We start from the raw sequence: 19,821 nt of genomic DNA on the forward strand, positions 1-19,821 counted from the left end.
CTTCAGTGCTGTTGAAGATAAACTCTCAGGCATATAAGTGAATCACTGTGTCAAGAAAGCCAAGAGCAACACACACTATTTTCAAATCAGTCCATGCTTCCCTGAGGGCTATTAACCCTTATAGCTGCTTCAGACGCTCTGTTCTGTAAATTAAAGAGATTGACTCGACAAGTCACCGTTAAAGGATGACATCTTCCCAAAGGATTTGAGCTTTAAACAGCTTTAATGGGTTTGTTTCACTTCCTTTAAAAAATAGGCGCATACACCGTAAATCTGCACTGCCCTGTCCAAAATGGCTGATAAGAAGAGAGCATTGTGTCCGTGGTATCACAGGGGAGCAGTAAGTCAGCGTACTATTGATAACGTGGCTGTATACATCGACAGAGCTGACAGGAGACTCTTCCTCCGGACCCTCAGACACACTGTCATTTCTCTGGCAATTAAAGCTCAAGAGTCCAAGCTCCTTCGCTTTCTTTCCTAGCAAAGTGCCAACAAAGCTAAACTTACACTGTTTCGTGAGCAAATACACAGTGGCACTGGATGCCCTTTAGTCATTAATGGAAATTATTTTAAGTGGTAAATAGAATGCAGAACTTCATTCTGAATTTGAATCGAAAGGAAGTACAACTAAAACCGTAAAAATGTTTTAACTGTAATAATATTTGTTATATATCAGCATGGATTACCCATGTTAGTTTTTTTCAATTGCTTTGGCTCAATTCTCAATATTTTTTCATAACAATAAGTTCAGACTCCTGAACAATTAGCTTCTTGTTCCCTTCAGATTGGAATTTCTTATTGATTTGAGCAAATTGCAAATACTTTTGCAAAACAGTGAGTACAATCGTCTGCATTTTGCACAACAACTAATTGCACACGACTTGTTGATCAAAACCGAGTCAATTCTCACACATTGTTTTTAATGCCTGCTAAATTGGTAAAGATCCTATTTTTGTGATAACATAAGAAATACGAACAAGCAAGGTTTCACTTTACATGAAATACATTCGTACAAAAATATACGAACTGTATAAAATACAAATGTCCATGTGCTTTTCTTTTTCTATGTACTATTGACTTTTCTCAACAAATATCTATATCTATCTAAATATCTATTTTTAGAAGCCTTTCACTTCCATGGTTGACTGTGAAAAAACAACTAAACATTTTGACCAGTGCGGCTCACACAATAACAAAAGTACTTCATATTTTGGAGGCCTTGGCCAAATTACTGACAAGATAACTATGTTTTGAAGCGTGAATGAAATGTTTTGGGTGAGTAACAACATTTTGCAGACACGCAGTAAGGTTATGAAGTTCCAGCAAACAGAATGTCAAGACTGTTTCAAAAATCACCAAAGCAATCGAGAAAAACAGCAACATTCACATAACTACAGAAGGTGGTAAATGATTGCAGTGACTCTGATGCACTTTTCTGCAATTGAACATACGCATACAAATATTATACGAAGATCTTAAGCTTTGAAAACTTCAAAGAAAATTTGAAATGTGGCCTTGGAAAATAGTTAAAAAAACAAGTTTAAAATGACTGAAACGTAAACAAAGGTAAAGCAACGCTAAAATAAATGAATTGCAAAAGCACATAACAAAAATACTACAACTTAAACTAAATTCAAAATAACTAAAAATATAAAAAAAGAAAGCTAATTCAAAATATATATATATATATAAATAACATTGCTTCGATGGTAAGAAAAAAACATGCCATTGTAAACTCAGAACTATTTCAATTTTTTTTTCATTATTTAATATATATATATAGGTTAAAATGTTGACAGCCCTATTTGGAGTAAAAATAATCCCACAAACAATGACATTAATATGGTCAAGGTAAAGGGATTGTCAAAGTGAGATATTATGATATGAAGTTATTGGCAAAGTGTTTAACTTACTTGCAGGACAGCTGATTTATACCATGTATGAAATAACAGTCTCCACCGTTAACGCAGTAGGTCTTCTCGGTTTCATTGCACTTCCTGGCGTGACTTGAGCCCGGAGACAATGTAGTGGTTACTATAGAAACATACGGACAAACACACAAACACACAGAGAGTCAGAGATGAGCATCATACACATTGTGAACAAATGTCTTAATGGCTGTGTTAATCAATGCAGGTATAACGCAGAGTAGACGCTATGGAAATGCAATACAAATACAAAGCTGTCACTGTGGTACCCTAAGGTACAAGTACCGCTTGCACTTTATTTTACAGTACATGTACTTACAGTGTACCTGGGAAAGTACTGTAATAAAAGGTGACTATATGGGGCAAGGTTAGGTTTAGTTAAAGTACCTAGCTTTTACCTATTTATTGTGATTGCCATAAAAAGAACACACCATGTACATGAGTAAAAGCACTGTAAAATAAACCAAATTGCTTTATTTAACCAAAAAAAGTATACATTAGTATCTTAAAGGTATATACAAGTACTTTGAAAGCACATGATATTAGTACCTTATGAAAGGGTACCACACTAGCAATTTTTACTGTACACTGTCTACTATTTTTCCTGTATTCTATTTATGTGCCCCCGGTCCACAAAAGCAGCCATAATGGTAATAAAAAAAAAGGGATTTATACATAAATAAGTTTTCCATTGATGTATGTTTTTTTAGGATAGAACAATATTTGGCCGAGATTAAACTATTTGAAAATCTGGAATCTGAGGGTGCAAAAAAATAAATATTAAGAAAATCACATTTAAAATGAGGTCCTTAGCAATGCATATTAATAATCAAAAAGTTTTGATTAATTTACAGTACATAAATGTATATCTTCATGGAATATGATCTTTACTTAATGTCCTAATAAAGTGTGCCATAAAAAAGAAGGTCCAGGATCACATATTTCTATAACACGACGTACAGTATATAAATTGCTTTGTACCTACTTCACAAAAGAGTAGTGATATATCATTCTGAGAACGTCCAACATTATATAAAAAAGAAGAAGAAACTGGATTTGAAAAGTGGTGCAGAGGAAAATCAAACATTCAACCTGGACAACAAAATTTTGTTAAACATTCAAAAATGATTATATATATATATATTTCAAACTTCAGAGCAACTGTTTCTGTCATCATTTATTCACCCTCATGTTGTTCCAAACACATATGACTTTCTTTCTTCCTCAAAGCTTGAGTTTTCAAGCTCGAATAAAGACCCTAAAGGATTAAAGTATCATAATAGAAACATCAGAGGATCAGAATTCTTCCTGTTTCTATCTGCACACAGCACTGCTAAATATTTCTCCAATATGGCAACAGAACTGAAACTGCAGAAACACACACATACACACACACACCCACCACAAAACACTGTATCATTCTGTATATAAACCAGAGTGAGACACACGCTGCCAAATACACATGGCAGATGGGAGGATGTTCTCGCAGGCATCGCTGGCTCACAGCCACACCGAGGTTCAGATATTCTGCAGTGTGTCAGAGTCACGCAGAATCAAGCTGAGTACTGCAAACACCAGCACATCACATCAGGATCTCTGCAGCCAGAGACACGGGAAATCCATGATCCAATCGTCTGCCCGGACAAAGGGCCAGACGGCGATAGACAGAGAGAAACAGTTAAGAGTGACAGATATACGGAGAGAGAGAGGGAGAACGGTAGCATGCTGCACAGCAATGCTATCTTTAAAAACAGTTTGTGAAGCTGCATGCAGTATGCAAGAGATATTTCTAACAGTAAGGCACCATTGTTGTCACATGCGATATTTAGGAGGATCTATTGATGCAAATGCAATGTAATATATGTAATTATCTTTTAAGAGGAGAACAGAGACCTTACGCATTACACCGTTATTTTTTAATTAACTTAGAATGAGCTATTTACATCTACATATACACCGCGGGTCCTCTTACATGGAAGTTGCTTTCATGTTTGTACAGTAACCAGTAAAGAACATTTCATTACCACGTTGTTCTTGCGAATAAAACACTGACACAATGATGAACAAGTAACAATAATATTTGCAATAACACATCGATTTATTGAATAATTAAGTAAATTTAGTTCCTCAAGGTAACGCTTTATTTTAAGGTGTCATAATACATAGTAATTACCTAATTAGGTGCTTAGTAGTAGCCATTGTACTCGCATACAATACAATTTACTTATCATGTAACTTAGTTATGGAACAGCCTGTGATTACAGTTTGTAATTATGAAGCTTAAGTAGACCAAGTCTGCTTACACTTAAGTACAATTTTTATTTTAAGTAGCTTATGCCTGTGTAATATTCTGTATTTTTATTGTAATTAGAAAGTTATTACTTGCATTTAGGTCAAACTAAGGTGCAGTTAGACACCTTGTACAGTATAGAAACACATGGTGTAAACTTAATTACAATATTGATACACTTTATTTTAAGTAGCTTATGTCTGTGTACTTGAATTTATAATTATGTTGTACAAAGTGTGACAATCTTTTGGTTACATAAGTAGCTGTCTGTTACAAATGTGTAACAGTAGCAACCTATCACATCTACATAATTACAAACTGTAAGTACAAACTGTTCCATAACTTACTACATGGTAAAAACATTTTGATTTATGTCAGTACAATGGCTACCACTAAGTATTTACTAGGTAATTACTCTGTATCATGAACACCTTAAAATAATATGTTACCTTACTTAATTTAGTAAAGAAACTTCATTCCTGGCTATCTCCGCTGTCTCATTCTACAAGCTCCATAAATTGGATATATCCATCGCGAAACTAACCTATATGCCCCCGTGGGGTAAACATATGTCTTCTGAAGCAGAATGATGGGTTTTTTGTAGGAAAAATATTTATATTTTTAAAATTATCTCAAATCAAACCTCTGAAGACATGTGTTCTCCCCCTGGAGGTGTAAAGGTCAGTTTTACAAAGGATATATTCTATTTATTACCTAGCTTGGAAAAGCCAGGATAAATTTTTTAAAAACTCAGACTGTGTTCATCTGAATGACAAAAGTCATATGCACCTAGGATGCCTTGGGGGGTGAGTAAAATATGAGGTAATCTTATTTTTGTGTGAACTATTCCTTTAATCCTGTATCGGCCACCTTAGCTTTTATAAAGGCAGCGGGGAATGAGTCGTTGGTTGTAATTTTTTTACACAGTGCACCTTTAATTCAAATTAAATAATAATCAAATAATATTACCGGTTTACAAATGGCCCAAAAATGAAATCGTGCTGAAAATTCATCACTTCTAAACGGTCTTTAATCTTTTCACATTTTTCTCCTGATTCAGATGAGAAGACTTTTTCACTTTTTTGAGGTTTAAAACATCTAAATTTGTTTCTTACAAACAAACAACAACACAAACAAAGTGGTGTGAATTACTTATGGATTATTATAAAGTAGTTTGGACTCTCATTCTGACGGCACCCATTCACTGCAGAGGATATATTTGGGAGCAAGTGATGTACAGAAATACATTTTCAGATTTTCTTTTCTCATTTTTATGTGAAATTGAAAGGAATACTTTTGTGAAAAAGAGTCAAGGAAGAGGTGTTAAACATTGCATCCCTGTAATAAAGTCAAGCACACTGCATTGTGGCACAGGTTCTGAAACTTGAACTGACGCCATGTTTTGTGCACTTTTATGAGCAGATGCTGACAGACTGTGATGATCACGACTCCTCCCCTCTCGAGTCACAGATCAAGGGAGCAGCCCGCAACGCTTGTGTCTGTGGAGAATGGACCAACTCTGATGAAATCCATGGCAACCGATCAAAACAATGTTATTGTCACAGGAAAGTCTTTGAATAATTATGGAAATCGGAATTATACATTCCAAACACATTTGCTGGTATGCTGTGTAAGTATTAACGGTCACTCTTCCTTAATGACAATAAATAATTTCACACCCATTAAAAATCCACACCCCTCTTCCAACGTCTCTTCTTTCCTTAGTTTGAGAAGCTTGGCATTGTGGGATGCAGTATTGAACAGTGTGCTCTGATGAATACTGCACGTTGTGGCAAATGTCTGTGATTTCTTACCAGTTATATGTGAACTTCCAATTTTCTTGTTGTAATTTCTTACAATTAAAAAAACGATTAAAAATTTAATCGTTTAAAAAACAAAAATTATGGATTTACACATTTACTAGCTTTTTTCAGTTATAGATAGATAGAATTATAGAACAGCGGAAAAATATATAAAATGATAGCAATAAAATGATAGAATGATAGAATATCTTGGTTACTTGTGTAACCCTCGTTCCTTAAAGGAGGGAACAGAGATGTTCCCTTTCAGTCAGTCACTATGCCATTACGTCACTGATGGACATCATGGGATCTGTATAGAAAATGTCACAACCTGAACTGCGTTACGTATGTACAAATGCAGGAAAGAGTAGCGGGTCCAGCAGGGGGGCCGAAGCATCCGTGGGGATGAAGCACAAGACATAACAATCCTGTGGAATGGAGGTAAGTATAGGAAGTCGAACACGTTTAGGCAAAAGACATGGAAAATAGAGGCATGAATGCCAGGTCCGAAGAGGGTGAAGGAGCCCTCCTTCAGGCACAGTACTACTCTGACTAGTCTGAACTGTGAGGCACGGAGGAACCAATGTTCACAATGGAAACAACTGGTAAAAAGTTGCACAGATCCCTGTGGAATGGAGCTGTAAAACGTCACAAAGGTATTGTGTGTCACCCAGCCAGCAGCTCTGCATATGTCTGCTAAAGAGGCGCTATGCGCCAGTGCCCAGGAAGAGGCATACTCCAAGTGGAATGAGCCCCACAATCCTAGAGGGCACGGCTCACCCTGGGACTGGTATGCCATGGTGATGGCATCCACCACCCAATGAGCATTCCCCTTATGCTGTCCCCCAAAGCAGACAAAGAGCTGCTCAGAGATTCTGAAACTCCAGGTACATTCCAAGTTGCAAGGCGCACACAAGGGCCGGGCAGTGCTTGCAAGTTCACCACCTGATCCCGACAGGGAGTGGTGGGAACATTGGGCACATAGCCAGGTTGGGTCTCAAGGTAACATGAGAATTAGCTGGACCAAATTCAAGTCAGGAAGGTACCCCATCCTCTTGATGGAAGTGAATGCAACCAGGAGCAAAGTTTTAAAGGACAAGTACTTGAGCTTGACTGAGTCAAGTGGCTCAAAGAAATCCCCCTGTAGGCCTGAAAGGTCAACGGAAAGGTCCCAAGAAGGGATGATGTGTGGTCTCTAAGGATTTAACCTTCTCGCACCCCTAAAAACATGACGATCAGGTGATGCTTTCCCAAGGACATCCCGTCCACTGCATCATGATGAGCTGTGATAGAAGTGAAGTAGACTTAAATAGAGTGGCCTCCACTTCAACTCAATCCTGTAGAAATGAGAGAACCACACGGACTGAGCATCTCTGGGGGGTACTGTCGGCAAGAGGCAAGTACTCTCACCAATCAACGAACAGACCCTACTTCAGAGCATAGGCCTGCCTCAAAGAGGGGGTTCTGGGCTCACAGGATCTGTGCAAGGAGGCCCACTGGGGGTAAGGCGTACTTGAGAAGACCCCTGGGTCAACTGTGTGGCCAGTGTATCCGTGTGGAGGGTAGCCTCAGATACGAAGTAAAGCAACTGGCAATGGGAGGATTCCTGGGAGGCAAACCGGTCTACCACAGCCTCACCGAATCAACTCCAGATGAGCTGGATCATCCCAGAGTGGAGTCTCTATTGTCTGGGAAGGAAACGGTCTGCATCAAGACAAAATTGATGGGAAAGTATGATTGGTTCAGGTTGATGGCCCCAAACCAATGCTGAGTCCGAAAGAACGCGTTTCTGCGTTAGCATCACGAACGGTGGACAATGAAGGGACGATTCAAGACTCGCAGATCCAGGGTTGGTCGTCGACTGTGAGCCTTAGGTCTCTCTTGCCACTAGCAAGTCTTTATGACCCAACGAACTGGGCTGAGTAGCAGGCAAAGTCAGCCTCCTAATAAATGAGAGCAATGCTATAGACAAGCGCTCACAATGTGGGCACAAGCCATCCACGAACACGCCTTAGCATGTTTGCAGCACAGACATTTGAGACAGCGATCGTGTCCATCATCGGAGGTAAGGAAACTAACGCAACCAGAAGCACACGGTCGGAAAGACATCTCAAGAGATACTCTCAACGGCTGTGCAGCTGTAGGAAATTGCTCTTTTAGCTGGTTAGCCCAGGGAAAAACTGCGGAACACAGCGTGCAGGCCCAGGGCGATGTCTTCCGCTGAATTGCAAGATGAACTCGCATCTGAAAGTCTCCTGCAGCTCGACGTTTCTTTATTTCTTTTCTTCTTGTCCATTTATCTATCTGTTCGATAGAATGATAGAACAACAGATAGATAGAGGGATAGATACATTAATAGTTAACACAAACTGAATCTCATGCTTTTATTGCACTTCCTCCTCCCAGACACCAGCGGTGCTGGGCAAAATGCCTGAGTTTGTGTGTATTAGTCTCAAAGCCGTAGTGTTTCTTTCCTCCTGTGTACTAATTAGTGACGTCAAAGTGAGCCAACAAAATGTTCTAGTGCCATAAAGTTACTCCAGTTACACGTCTTATCTGATGTGTACTTATAACTTCAATCCACAATAAATCTGGCTCCTCACAGCACATGCACCTGACAGGATTGTGCTACAGTTATTATTACAACATGGCATGCGTTCATGTCAAAAAATAAATATACTCTCAGAAAAAAGTACAAAGGCTATCCCTGTGGTTGTATCCTTTCAAAAGGTACACTTTTTTATTACCTTATTTACCCCTAAAGGGTGGCCTTTGTATCATTTTTATTATTTTTTTTGTTGTTGATTTTTTTGTAACAGTGTTTAGAAGTCTGCAAATATTTTTGCTAATATTTTTGCAATACTCAACATAGGTCTCATAGTTTCTGAACAATGAATATAAGTTTATTTGGTATTTAATCTGCACATAATCCAAAATGATAATAACTGATAATTACTCTTTCATTGTAATTCCTACTTGTGAGATTGTTAGCCAAAATGATAACATCAGAATACTCCATAGACAGAAACACCTTCTTCCTCACATCTATTTTAAAGCACCACTGCAACAAATCTTAAAATTAAAAGAAGCAAATTATGTGCTTACTCTTGAAAATCATGGGAAATGTAGTGTTGTTGCATAAGCCTGTTTTTTTCATAAACCAGCATGGTTTTCACTATTTGTAATAACCAGCATACACTATGCACACAAACCAAATTCTACATACAATATTCATCACATTGAAAACATATTATAATGGATTAGGATGTGGTGGTGGTAAATATAATTAGGCCTAATGCTATTCCTGAGATTCAAAACAAGTAACCAGAAAGTGACTCAGTTGTTCTTTTATGTCCGATTCAAAATATATGTCTATAATTATGCAATGTCTAGTGTCAAGTATAAGGCAGACACAACTTTTGTGAGACTGCATGATGTGATCTAGTGCTGGACAGCCCACCACCTGAGCCCTGCCATTTCATAACGAGCTAATTAACTAATTAACATGCACACACAAACACACAGCACAGCAAAGAGAGAGAGAGAACAGAGGGGCATAAAGAGAGATGAGAGATGTCTCAGAGCACAATAGCCTGTGTCTCTAAAGGTCACACATCACTCCAGCAGGAAATGGAGGAAAGCAGAACGATATAACATTCAACCTTACATCTGTCTCAAGCATATGTCCTCTTCTCTGCAGTGATGGTACATGCTATTGAGCTGCCTGCCTATAACTGCTTCCTGTGAGAGACACATAGTGGTCCATCCCCCTTTGCACCTCAATTCTGAGAACGAGACATTTGCTAGAAAGGAATGTAGTTTGAATCTATTAATTACAAGGGATGATTCACCCAAAAATTAAAATTATGCCCTGAAATTTACTTTCACAAGTTGCATGGCTTCACTTCAGAAATCTGCCATGTGGAGAATTTTTTATGATGGATAGACGCACTTTAATGGGCTTCAAAATTGTGACCACCATTCACTGTTATTCACCTAATACAGTGTGCTGGGTAAATATTGAACAGAACACATGCTGGGTTATTTTTACTCTGCTGGCTGGGACAATGCTTTGTCAAAGTCAACTAGTGTTTAAAATGGGGTGGAAGTTAAAAATCACACATTTAATTAGTAGATTATTTACAGAAAAATAAAGACTTTATAAATGAAATAAAACGCATACAAACCTTTATTTCACTGAAGAAGTGCACAAAATTGAGCTTTCTCCTGTAGGATGCAAAAAAAACAACAAAAACCCAAAAACGCTCTCTGACTGTTTAACCCAGCAGCTTGGTACAAAAAAACTACCCAGCACCTGGTTAAGAAAATCCCCCCCAAAAAAATAATGAAAAAGAAATGAAATAACCCAATAAGCTGAACCCAGCATTCTGCACAAAAACAGCAGAAGTTCTTAGTGCAATAATGTTTTCTTAAGAATTTTAAGATTTAGCAATCACAAACAGCATCTGATCCTGTCTAAAAACATTAGACTGTTACAACAAGAGAAATAGATAGCTTGTGTGCCACTCAGGATTGAATCAATTCTTTTCTTGAACTACAATTCTGAATTTCAACTAAATTTGAATTGAGGTAGCAAATGAGAGATAAAACTGAAATGTGAATTTATAACCCATTAGAATTTTAAATAACACTTTATTTTAGTTACGCCTATTAGTTGCTTAGTAGCATGCATATTACTAGAATATTAGCCATTTATTAGTGCTAATTAAGCATTCCTTACTCTACATGACCTTATTCTACATCCCTAATCCTACCCAATACCTAGACTTAACAACGACCTTACTAGCTATTAATAATCAGCAAATAAAGAACTTACTGAGGGAACAGTCGTGGTTCTATTCTAAAGAGTTACAGAAATTAAAATTGCATTACAGATAGATAGATAGATAGATAGATGTAGAAAACTACATTTACTTGAGTTTTAATGCAAAACATAAACAGGAATTCGGACAAGACACAAAAACGTGGGAAAATCTACATACACCTTTGTTTTCTAATCAATTTCTTGGACAGTCTAATGTTTTCTGCAGTGTGCGGCTATGTGTATGTGTTCATGGACCATAAAAGCATATGTCTTCCTCCACAGGGGGGAGATAGTGAGTTTATCCAATCATGACTGAAAGACAATAATGTTGATCAGGTGCTGCACTGGCAGTGCATCTGTTCTCCGCTTTAAATAGATCCAGAGAGAGGCTTTTAAAGACTGCACATATTTCCCTCCGTCCTGTAGTCCATCCTGGTGTGGCAGGATATTAGCTCCATTAGCCTTGGCTCGGAGCCGACGGATGGATGCGGACAGGCAGGAGAACATGATTCACGCCCCAGCGAGGGGGGTCGTGGGGAAAGCCGTAAGTCACACGGGGGCCTGTACGGGGCATCTGATCCACTCTACTCAACCAGGTGCCGATCAATGACATCGAACCACTTATAGGCACTCCCTATTCAGACGCCATTCACAGACGTGTCCACAGCGAGAGTGATCGCACGCGCACAGAAACGCACATGCTCACGCTGCAAAATGCATGTGGGGGAGGAGGTGGAGGGGAAGGAAGCAGGACGGATGGAGAGACAGGCTAATGAAAAGAGGAGTGAATAGAAGCAGGATAGAGGAATGAGGGACTTGAAGGAGACAGATTATTAGGAAGGAGAACCACTGACGGGAATAAGAGAGAGAAAGAGGGGGGTTAAAGAAGAGGGTATGTCTTAAGTCTTTCTTAAAGACAGTGCAGTACTGTGTGTACTGTATACTGTACATTTGCATATGCATAAACTACACATTTGCATTTACATTCATTTAGCTGTTGTTTTTTTAATACAATGCAATGTCCAAAATAAGGGGACAAAAATATTAGAAAAATATTGCGTGCGTGTATACAATTAGGTTTACATATATATTGGGCACTGACACAATTTTCATATTGTGGCTCTGTATGCCACCGAAATTGAAGTGCAGACTTTGTGCTTTAACAACTAAGGGGTTGAACAAAAATATAACAAAAAATCTTAGGGAATTTGTCACGTCATCAATAAACTCCAGTAACCCAGTGCCACTGGAAGCCATGCATGTCCTCACACCAGTGCATTCTTTGTAGAAAACTGTTGATTTAGACTTTCCTAATGTTCCTGCTATCTCTCTGATAGATTTGTTTTGTTACCGAGGCCTAACAATTGTCTGCATCACCTGCATTGAGAAACCTTTTGACTGCATGATATGGCTTCACAGCAACAGCTTTCAAATGCAAACGGCACACTTAGAATCAACTCCAGGCCTTTTACCTGCTTAACTGATGTAGAAAATAATGAAGCAGTAGAACACATGTGTCCATGAAATGGCTTTTGAGTCAACTGTCCAATTACTTATGGTCCCTTGATAAAAGCAGAGTGCGAATATACAGCCTCATCTCATGTCTTATGAGTATGATATTGCTTTGAGTGTGTACATAAAAATAAAAAAGAATATTGTGTATAAAAGAACATGTCCTCAAGTCCTCTTTTGTGCAGAACTACTTCATCCACCAAGGATTCAAATGTAAAGTTGACAGTTTAACAATTGAGCCCAAGCCTCAATTTTTACATTTCAGAAAGTCACTTTACAACTAAAACGAAGGAATGTTGAGTTGCTTCATTAAAAGCTTACTGTATTGCTGTATTAAAAGTATTTCAGACTATTTCAAGACACACACACACACATTTTAACAATATTAAATACTACTATTATGTAAAATATTATTTAATGAATAATAATATTTAAAAATCACCCATCATAAAAGTTGCTAGGCAATTCAATCAAAAGTACTGATATACAACAACAATGCAAAAACAATATAAAACATTAAAGCGATGTAAACATGATGAGATTTTGCCAAAACTATTTCTTTGGAACAAATAATAGATTAATGAGACCAAAGACTGATAGCTACAAAACATGATCTCAGGCGGCTTCACAAATACTGAACGGCCAATACTGATAAATAAAGAATATCTTACTGAATGTAGTTTTGGCTGGTTTAGGTCCGTAATGGATAAACAAATGGTGGCAGCAAGTCCCTGTTTTTTAATAAATTATCTATTGAAGCATTCACATCAAAAGATTCATTTAAAACGGCTGATTCAATAAGAAACGAAAAGTGCCTGACTCCAATGTGCATACTATCCATCTTAAATTCCATGTGATATTACTAGTTTTAAATACTACTAGGGAGGGTGGATAGGAGGCTATATACATTGGGATGCAGGCAGTGAGACAACCTGAACGAATGGCTGAATCACTGGTTCACTCGATTCTTTCAAAAACAGATTCATTCAAGGAACAGAACATTGTGTTGCTCTGCGCTATTGTATAAAATGAATTATTTAATTCATGTATTAACATATCTTGACAATTTATACATTTAATGTAAGTTTTACGTAATACACAAAAGTAATAATGCAAAGGGGGGATGGTGGTTTTACAGAGGGGATGCTTTATGTCTTTTTTTTCGACCAGGGGGATGCCATCCCCCAATTTTATCCCTGGACAATATATTTATTAACAAATTGCATATTTTAAAATCTATTTTATTTTTTTATCATAGTAGATTAGTGGAAAAACACTACCAAAACTATGCTTACTAAACAGAAAACACATGGCTGTTGTGAAAACTATATAGATCATACTTCCGCATTTTTACATTAGCGTATTAACTAAAACATTTATTGTAAGTGGTGAATTATCCCTTTAAACATGTGCACTGGAGTCATGTGACAATTTGCATACAGCTCGCACTGTTTAACACATGTTGTGTATAGCGCGTCATTTCACAACTATTTGCGAGCAGCAGACAGTAAACAGTACATACTGTGCAGTTGGAGAAAGCAGCACACTAGTACTCCACTGTGAACACAGGCAGAAGTTGACAGACGCTGGGCAGGGGTGGAGGCCGAGCAGCATGCGCAGGAGTGTGTTTTATGTCTGCGTTTGCGTCAGACTCATTAAGCTGAAGGCAGCAGTGCTGAGCTCGGGACGGAGGACTCATTTCTCATTTATCTCAACAGTAACACTGGATCCAGAATCATCAATTTAACATGACCCGTGTCCGTGTGCCTTTGTGAGATGCGCTCATTCATACAAATGTGTAGCGGCAAGATACAACATCTGCAATGCATTTTTATTTGCATGATATATTTTTCTGAGTTAAAAAAATGACTGCAGAATAGCAAAGACTGTCGTGTTGTTAGTTTATATGACTCTCTGACTGTCTATTATATATCAGGGACAGAAAAAGATATTGTATTGTGATGAGATTATGATTAAGATTATGAAAACAAGCCTTTTTTTCGCTTCGAAATAATGCGCATTGACGAATCTCCAAAAAAAGACCATTTGTTAAAATAGCTATAAAATTAAATGCTATATCATTTCAAACTTGTATGATTTTTGTGAGAAAAAAAATACATGTTAATGTTTTACCCTTACAAATAAAGTATCTAAAAATCTCCAAATGTTTGGACTAAAGTCCAGTAGTTTATTTATTTATTTTTATTATTTTTTTTTGAGAGAGAGAGAGAGCTATGTTGAGGACAAAATTATCAGTGAACAACAACTTAAATTTGTGCACAAAATTATTAAAAGACTATATAGCATGTGACCCATTCATAGCACATTCTGCCTCACATCTCCAAATGTGTTCTTCAGAAGAATGAAAGGCTCTGAAACAACATGAGCGTGAGTAAATAGTGACGAAACTTTAAATTTTTAGGTGTTCTGTTAAGAGCCCAAACAGGGTCAGCTGCGGTTGCGGCTGTGTGTGTGTGGCTATTTTGCGTTAAGTATACTTGGCTCTTGTATCTGACAGGCTCTTGGCATTGCAGCTGAAGAATTCAGCGGCCGGAGTCCAGCTGGGTCTCACGTCACACACAAACATATACACAAAGATGTAAACACACTCCTCCTAAATGACCCATCTTCAAGGACGTTCTGCTTTAGCCAGCGCAGTTGTTGTCCTGTTTTAACACTCACACAGGCACACACCTTTACTCTATGCTCTCAAATACTGCAGAGCTCTACCCTGGTGACCCCCCATATGGCCACTAGAGCATCTCTCTCTCTCTCTTTCTCTTTGTCTCTCGGGTGTCTGTGCTGTTATATATAGCTGATATCTGTGCACTTATGGACTGAAATGCTTGCTGTTCCTGGAGTGCAGAATCTGCCAAAATGACACAGTTTATCTTCATTAAGCACAGAGACTTATCCGCAGATTTCCAGCTGAACACACACACACACACACACACACACACACACACACACACACACACACACACAAAACATTTCCTCGTTGACTCACAAACTGCATACAGCACATGTAAACACACCCTTTCTCTTTATCTCTCTCTCTCACACACACACATCCTGAAAGGACCTTTTTACCTTTTAAGACCTGCCCCCTTTGTTATTGTTGTTAATGCTATTTCTGACAAGCCATGCCGCTCTCACACTTCTCACACACTGAAAAAGTGCACCTTTAGGTAGGAAACAAAGACTCAGTTTTTAAACGAGGTCATTTTTAAAATAAATTTATACAATTAACTCTTTTGTGGCTCTTCTATGTCCTTATACCTCCTCAATTGAAGTGGCACATGAACCAATCATCTCTTCCACTTTACAGGCTATAGCATGAAATAAACATGAGTGAACATCAGAATGCATTCTTTTTACACGCAGAAAGATTTCTGTACACAGTGGTGAAGTCCAACGACATTAGTTTACTTTGATTAAAGCACATACAATCCCTGTCTGATTTATCTTTTGGACAAAAATGGCAGGTTTGGCATTATGATTGCTCAGATCGCCTGTCAATCAAACTCCATGCGAAGGGTCCCTCAGAATACAAACAGGTCCAATAGATTGTGAGACCCAGAATTTCAATTATGATTTTTTTAATGCATTCTAAGTTTATATCTTGCAATTCAGTTTTTTCAGAGAGAGAAATCTTTTCATGTTGTAAGATTAAGTTGCAAAAAGATTTTTTAAAAAAAATGTTTTTTTGCTAGCTGGGCTGCACAATTTGGGCAAAAATATATGTGTATTTTGCATATAGTGTGAATACACTAAAAGACATAATACAATCCTTAATTTATTTGATTGATTCTTTTACTTATTCTTTAATTCATTTATTCCTCTATCATCTTCATTCTCTCAGTCATTCATTCAGTCTTTGTGTCTTGGAGACTCTGCTGACACATCAGATAATGGAGGGGTTTGGTGGAGAGCTAGAGGACAAAGTTGAGAGACAGAGAGAGAGAGAGAAAGACCCTATATCTCAAACCACTCAACCATTACTGCCCTTAAGATGGGCTGGATGGAGCTCACATTAGTTACACACACACACACACACACACACACACACACACACACACACACACACACACACACTAACGGCACATCAAACGCCTCCGGCTGATGTGATATACTCCAGAGACTGAAGCAGGTGGGGAGATCGGTGAGTAAAACAGCAGATGAGAGAGGTGTGTTCTCCACAATAACACCCAGACTCACAAAACAGACATGAATTCTGCCTCAAATCCTAAAATCCAAATAGCCGTGTGCTGTAACATTAATGGCCAGTAAAACAGAAAAAACAGTCCTATAGACTTACTTTCCTTTGAAGGATGGATCCAAGTCATATTATAAAGGGATAGACATTTTAACTAGGACAACTAAGCTTGAAACTAGCAGTTTCTTAACCCTCAAAAATGCTGTTTTTACTGAATTAACTCAGTAGTGTGCTTTTAAATGAAAGGCAGTTTTTTTAGAGTAGATAAAACAAATCTGAATGCTTGTAAAAAGCGTCTTCAAACAAACAATCTTTTCCTACCTCATCTCATGGAATAAATGTACCTTGATGCACTCGACACCAAATATGTACCAATAAGTACATATCACTACATTTTTCAAAAGAAATGAACATTAGAGGCAGTAAAACTCAGACACCTTTTATTCCTTTTCAAACTAATTTCTAGAGTTTCGATTAATAAAGCGTAATTTTCGCACAATTACTTGAAGAACATGACGTTATGACATCAAAACAATATTAATATGCTGTGAGATTTGAAAACTGATGCTTTTGAACATTAGCATCACAAATATCCAGCTTTGTATCTATGGCTTTTCAGAGACAGTAGGTTTGATTGGTAGCTCACTGATTACAGAGACGTACTTAAGACACAAAGAGCTCTGGTTCAAATCCTGTGTGACTATGGTTTAACAAAACAGTTCAAATCTGTGTAAAAGGAAGTTGAAATGGCACAGTTGCATCAACAAATACCTCTGTTTTGCATTTGTTTGTAGGTTTAGGGTTGGATTTAGATATCTCCAACATGATAGAGCATTAAGGTTTAGCAACAGTCCACGAATATTTCAATTCTGAACCACTGCAATACATACCTATAGCAATGTAATACATATTTTTCATGAAATCATGTTGAATGTTTCACGTATTTGTTTAGGGGAGCAAATGCAATCCAATACTTAGGCCATGCTAAATTACTTAATAGTCATTAGGTTGCATTTTGTAAAAGGTTGGAAAAGGTTGAACAGAACACCACTCGCGTGTTTCCTCAGAAACCGCAACAGTCAAGCTATCTCACCAGAGTTAAAGACAGCTCCCATGTGATTTCACAGTAAAGACATCTTACAAAGCACATAAATACAAAATACACACAGAAAAATCTGCCCCACGATGAGCAGGTGCGCTGGTCTCCTGTGACTCTCAGCTATTTGCAAAGAGGGAAATAATGGAGCTCTTACTGCTTTGGACGCTGACGTAGCTGGTGGCGTTTTCTCTGCCCAGCGAGTTCTCCGCCACACAGGTGTAGTTCCCAGAATCCTCTAGTCTCAATCTGCTGATGTGAAGCTTTGAGTTTTTCCTGCACAAAAGCAAACGAGACACAAAGAAAGAGAGAAATTGAGAAAAAAACTTCAGGGTATATGAGGGCATTAAAGAGAGACTAAAAAAGTCAGATGAGATAGGGAAGAAAAGAAACATTGGTAAAGACTTTGTAGAAAGTAGAGAGTTTGTGTATATGCAAATGTAATTGCTATTTATCCCAGAAAGACATGATCCTGGATCACCGTGCTGTTGGGCTTAGAACAACATTGCTATCAACCAGTCAGACTATAGGATCATATGCTGTGTTCCAACTCCAAAGTCAGAATTTCCAATGCTCTATTCGGAAAAGTGCAATGAAATGGAAACTGATGCGGAAATCCCAACAATTTTGCCAAGATGAGGTCACATAAACATGCCAGCACAGAAAACCATTTAATAATAAGCAAAGTTGCGACATCACATTATATAAAACGTACAAGCAACCTTTGTTCTTTGTTCCCTTTAAACGTTTGCTTGTTACAGGTGTCTAAAATAGAATAAATTCTTCTCCCTGCTGATAATCCTACACCTGCCAAATTTTGACAGTAAATACATGTCCAATATTAAAAAAAGACTGTTCTTTTAAACTTTCTATTCATCAAAGAATCCTACAAAAACTTTTTTCAACTTCTTATATTCAATGTTCATAATGATAATACATGTTTTTTCAGCATATTACAATGATTCTGAAAGGATCACGTGAAACTAAATGTTGATTTTGATTGTTGACAATTCAACTTTGCCATCAGTTGACAGGAATAAATTTTAAAATACATTCAAACATTAAAAACTTTTTTTTATTATTGTAATATTACTGTTCTTTAGACATTCTACTAACAGTAAATAACTTTGCAACTACATGTCAATTATCAGTCATTAGATTAATAGTAGACTATCTGCTTAATATCTTCCAGTACTTTCTCTGAGAGCTAGTAGACATTTAGCTGCAAATAAATGAGAATTAGTTGACATGTCACTGCAAAGTTACTTATACATTAAAATTAAAACATAAAAAAAATCTTACAAACCTTCTGAACAGCGTATTACAATTTGTATTTACTGTTTTAGCAAACGTTTTATCCAAATCAGCTTACAAAAGGGAAACATCACAAGCGATCGAGTCTGCATGGCTGGAATCAGAGATATCCCACATCTGACTTTGTGCTGGGATTAGACCTGATTTTTGATAGGAATGTTGTTCCAGGACCAACAAAGAATATTGGTCCAGGAATATGTCCTACTTTGGCTTCATCACATCTCTAGTGGTGTCAATGTGATACTCGCATTGTCTCTCTGGCCTTCTCCTCAGGTCAGCATGTGGACAGCTCATTAGAGGAGCAAAGCTCTTGAAGGAACTGAACGCAGAGAAAATGGCAGCTGTGAGTATCATCCTCTGTCCTTACTTTACCTCCATCATTATTAAACCATCCCTGTCCATGCTGTCAGCTCTTTCACTCACAGTTCATCGGCGTAAGTGTGCGTACAGATGTGAGCGTGTGTCTCCGTGGCTGTGGATCTGCAGTTTCAGCACACACACATTTGCAAAATTACACAAGGGGCCAGTGAACAGGCAATCCTGTTAGAGTGATCTGCTTTCTGTGGAAACGTTCGCCTCAGCACTTTTTCTCGGAGAACAGAAGAAGACCGCCGCGTTACGGAATGCCCTGAATTCTCCCGTATGTTTCTTTCCCTGCGGTCCCCGCATATTGAGCAGCTACGTACGGACCGACGGCGTCTTACGGACTGAATACACAGCGACATGTGCACTATTGATTTGTGTCACAAACGGCTAAATGACATTGATGCAATGTTACTGCAACGTGCACAGCTCAGCGTTTTATGGGATGCTTTTACGAAACTCAGCTTTCCCATAT

At 37.9% G+C, this 19,821-nt stretch overlaps 1 protein-coding gene across 3 annotated transcripts in view; it reads right to left on the bottom strand.

Moving 5' to 3' along the window:
* nrg2b (neuregulin 2b) overlaps positions 1-19,821 on the bottom strand; it is a 65,770-nt gene that overhangs the window by 17,542 nt on the left and 28,407 nt on the right. For all 3 annotated transcript variants that reach the window (XM_043257545.1, XM_043257544.1, XM_043257546.1), the window contains exons 3-4: positions 17,827-17,945; positions 1,914-2,034 (exon numbers count right to left, since the gene is read on the bottom strand). In XM_043257545.1, the coding sequence (XP_043113480.1) occupies positions 1,914-2,034; positions 17,827-17,945 (240 nt within the window). The remainder of the gene's footprint in view (positions 1-1,913; positions 2,035-17,826; positions 17,946-19,821) is intronic.

Source organism: Puntigrus tetrazona, chromosome 14, assembly GCF_018831695.1.
Source record: "Puntigrus tetrazona isolate hp1 chromosome 14, ASM1883169v1, whole genome shotgun sequence".
Taxonomy (NCBI): Eukaryota; Metazoa; Chordata; class Actinopteri; order Cypriniformes; family Cyprinidae; genus Puntigrus; species Puntigrus tetrazona.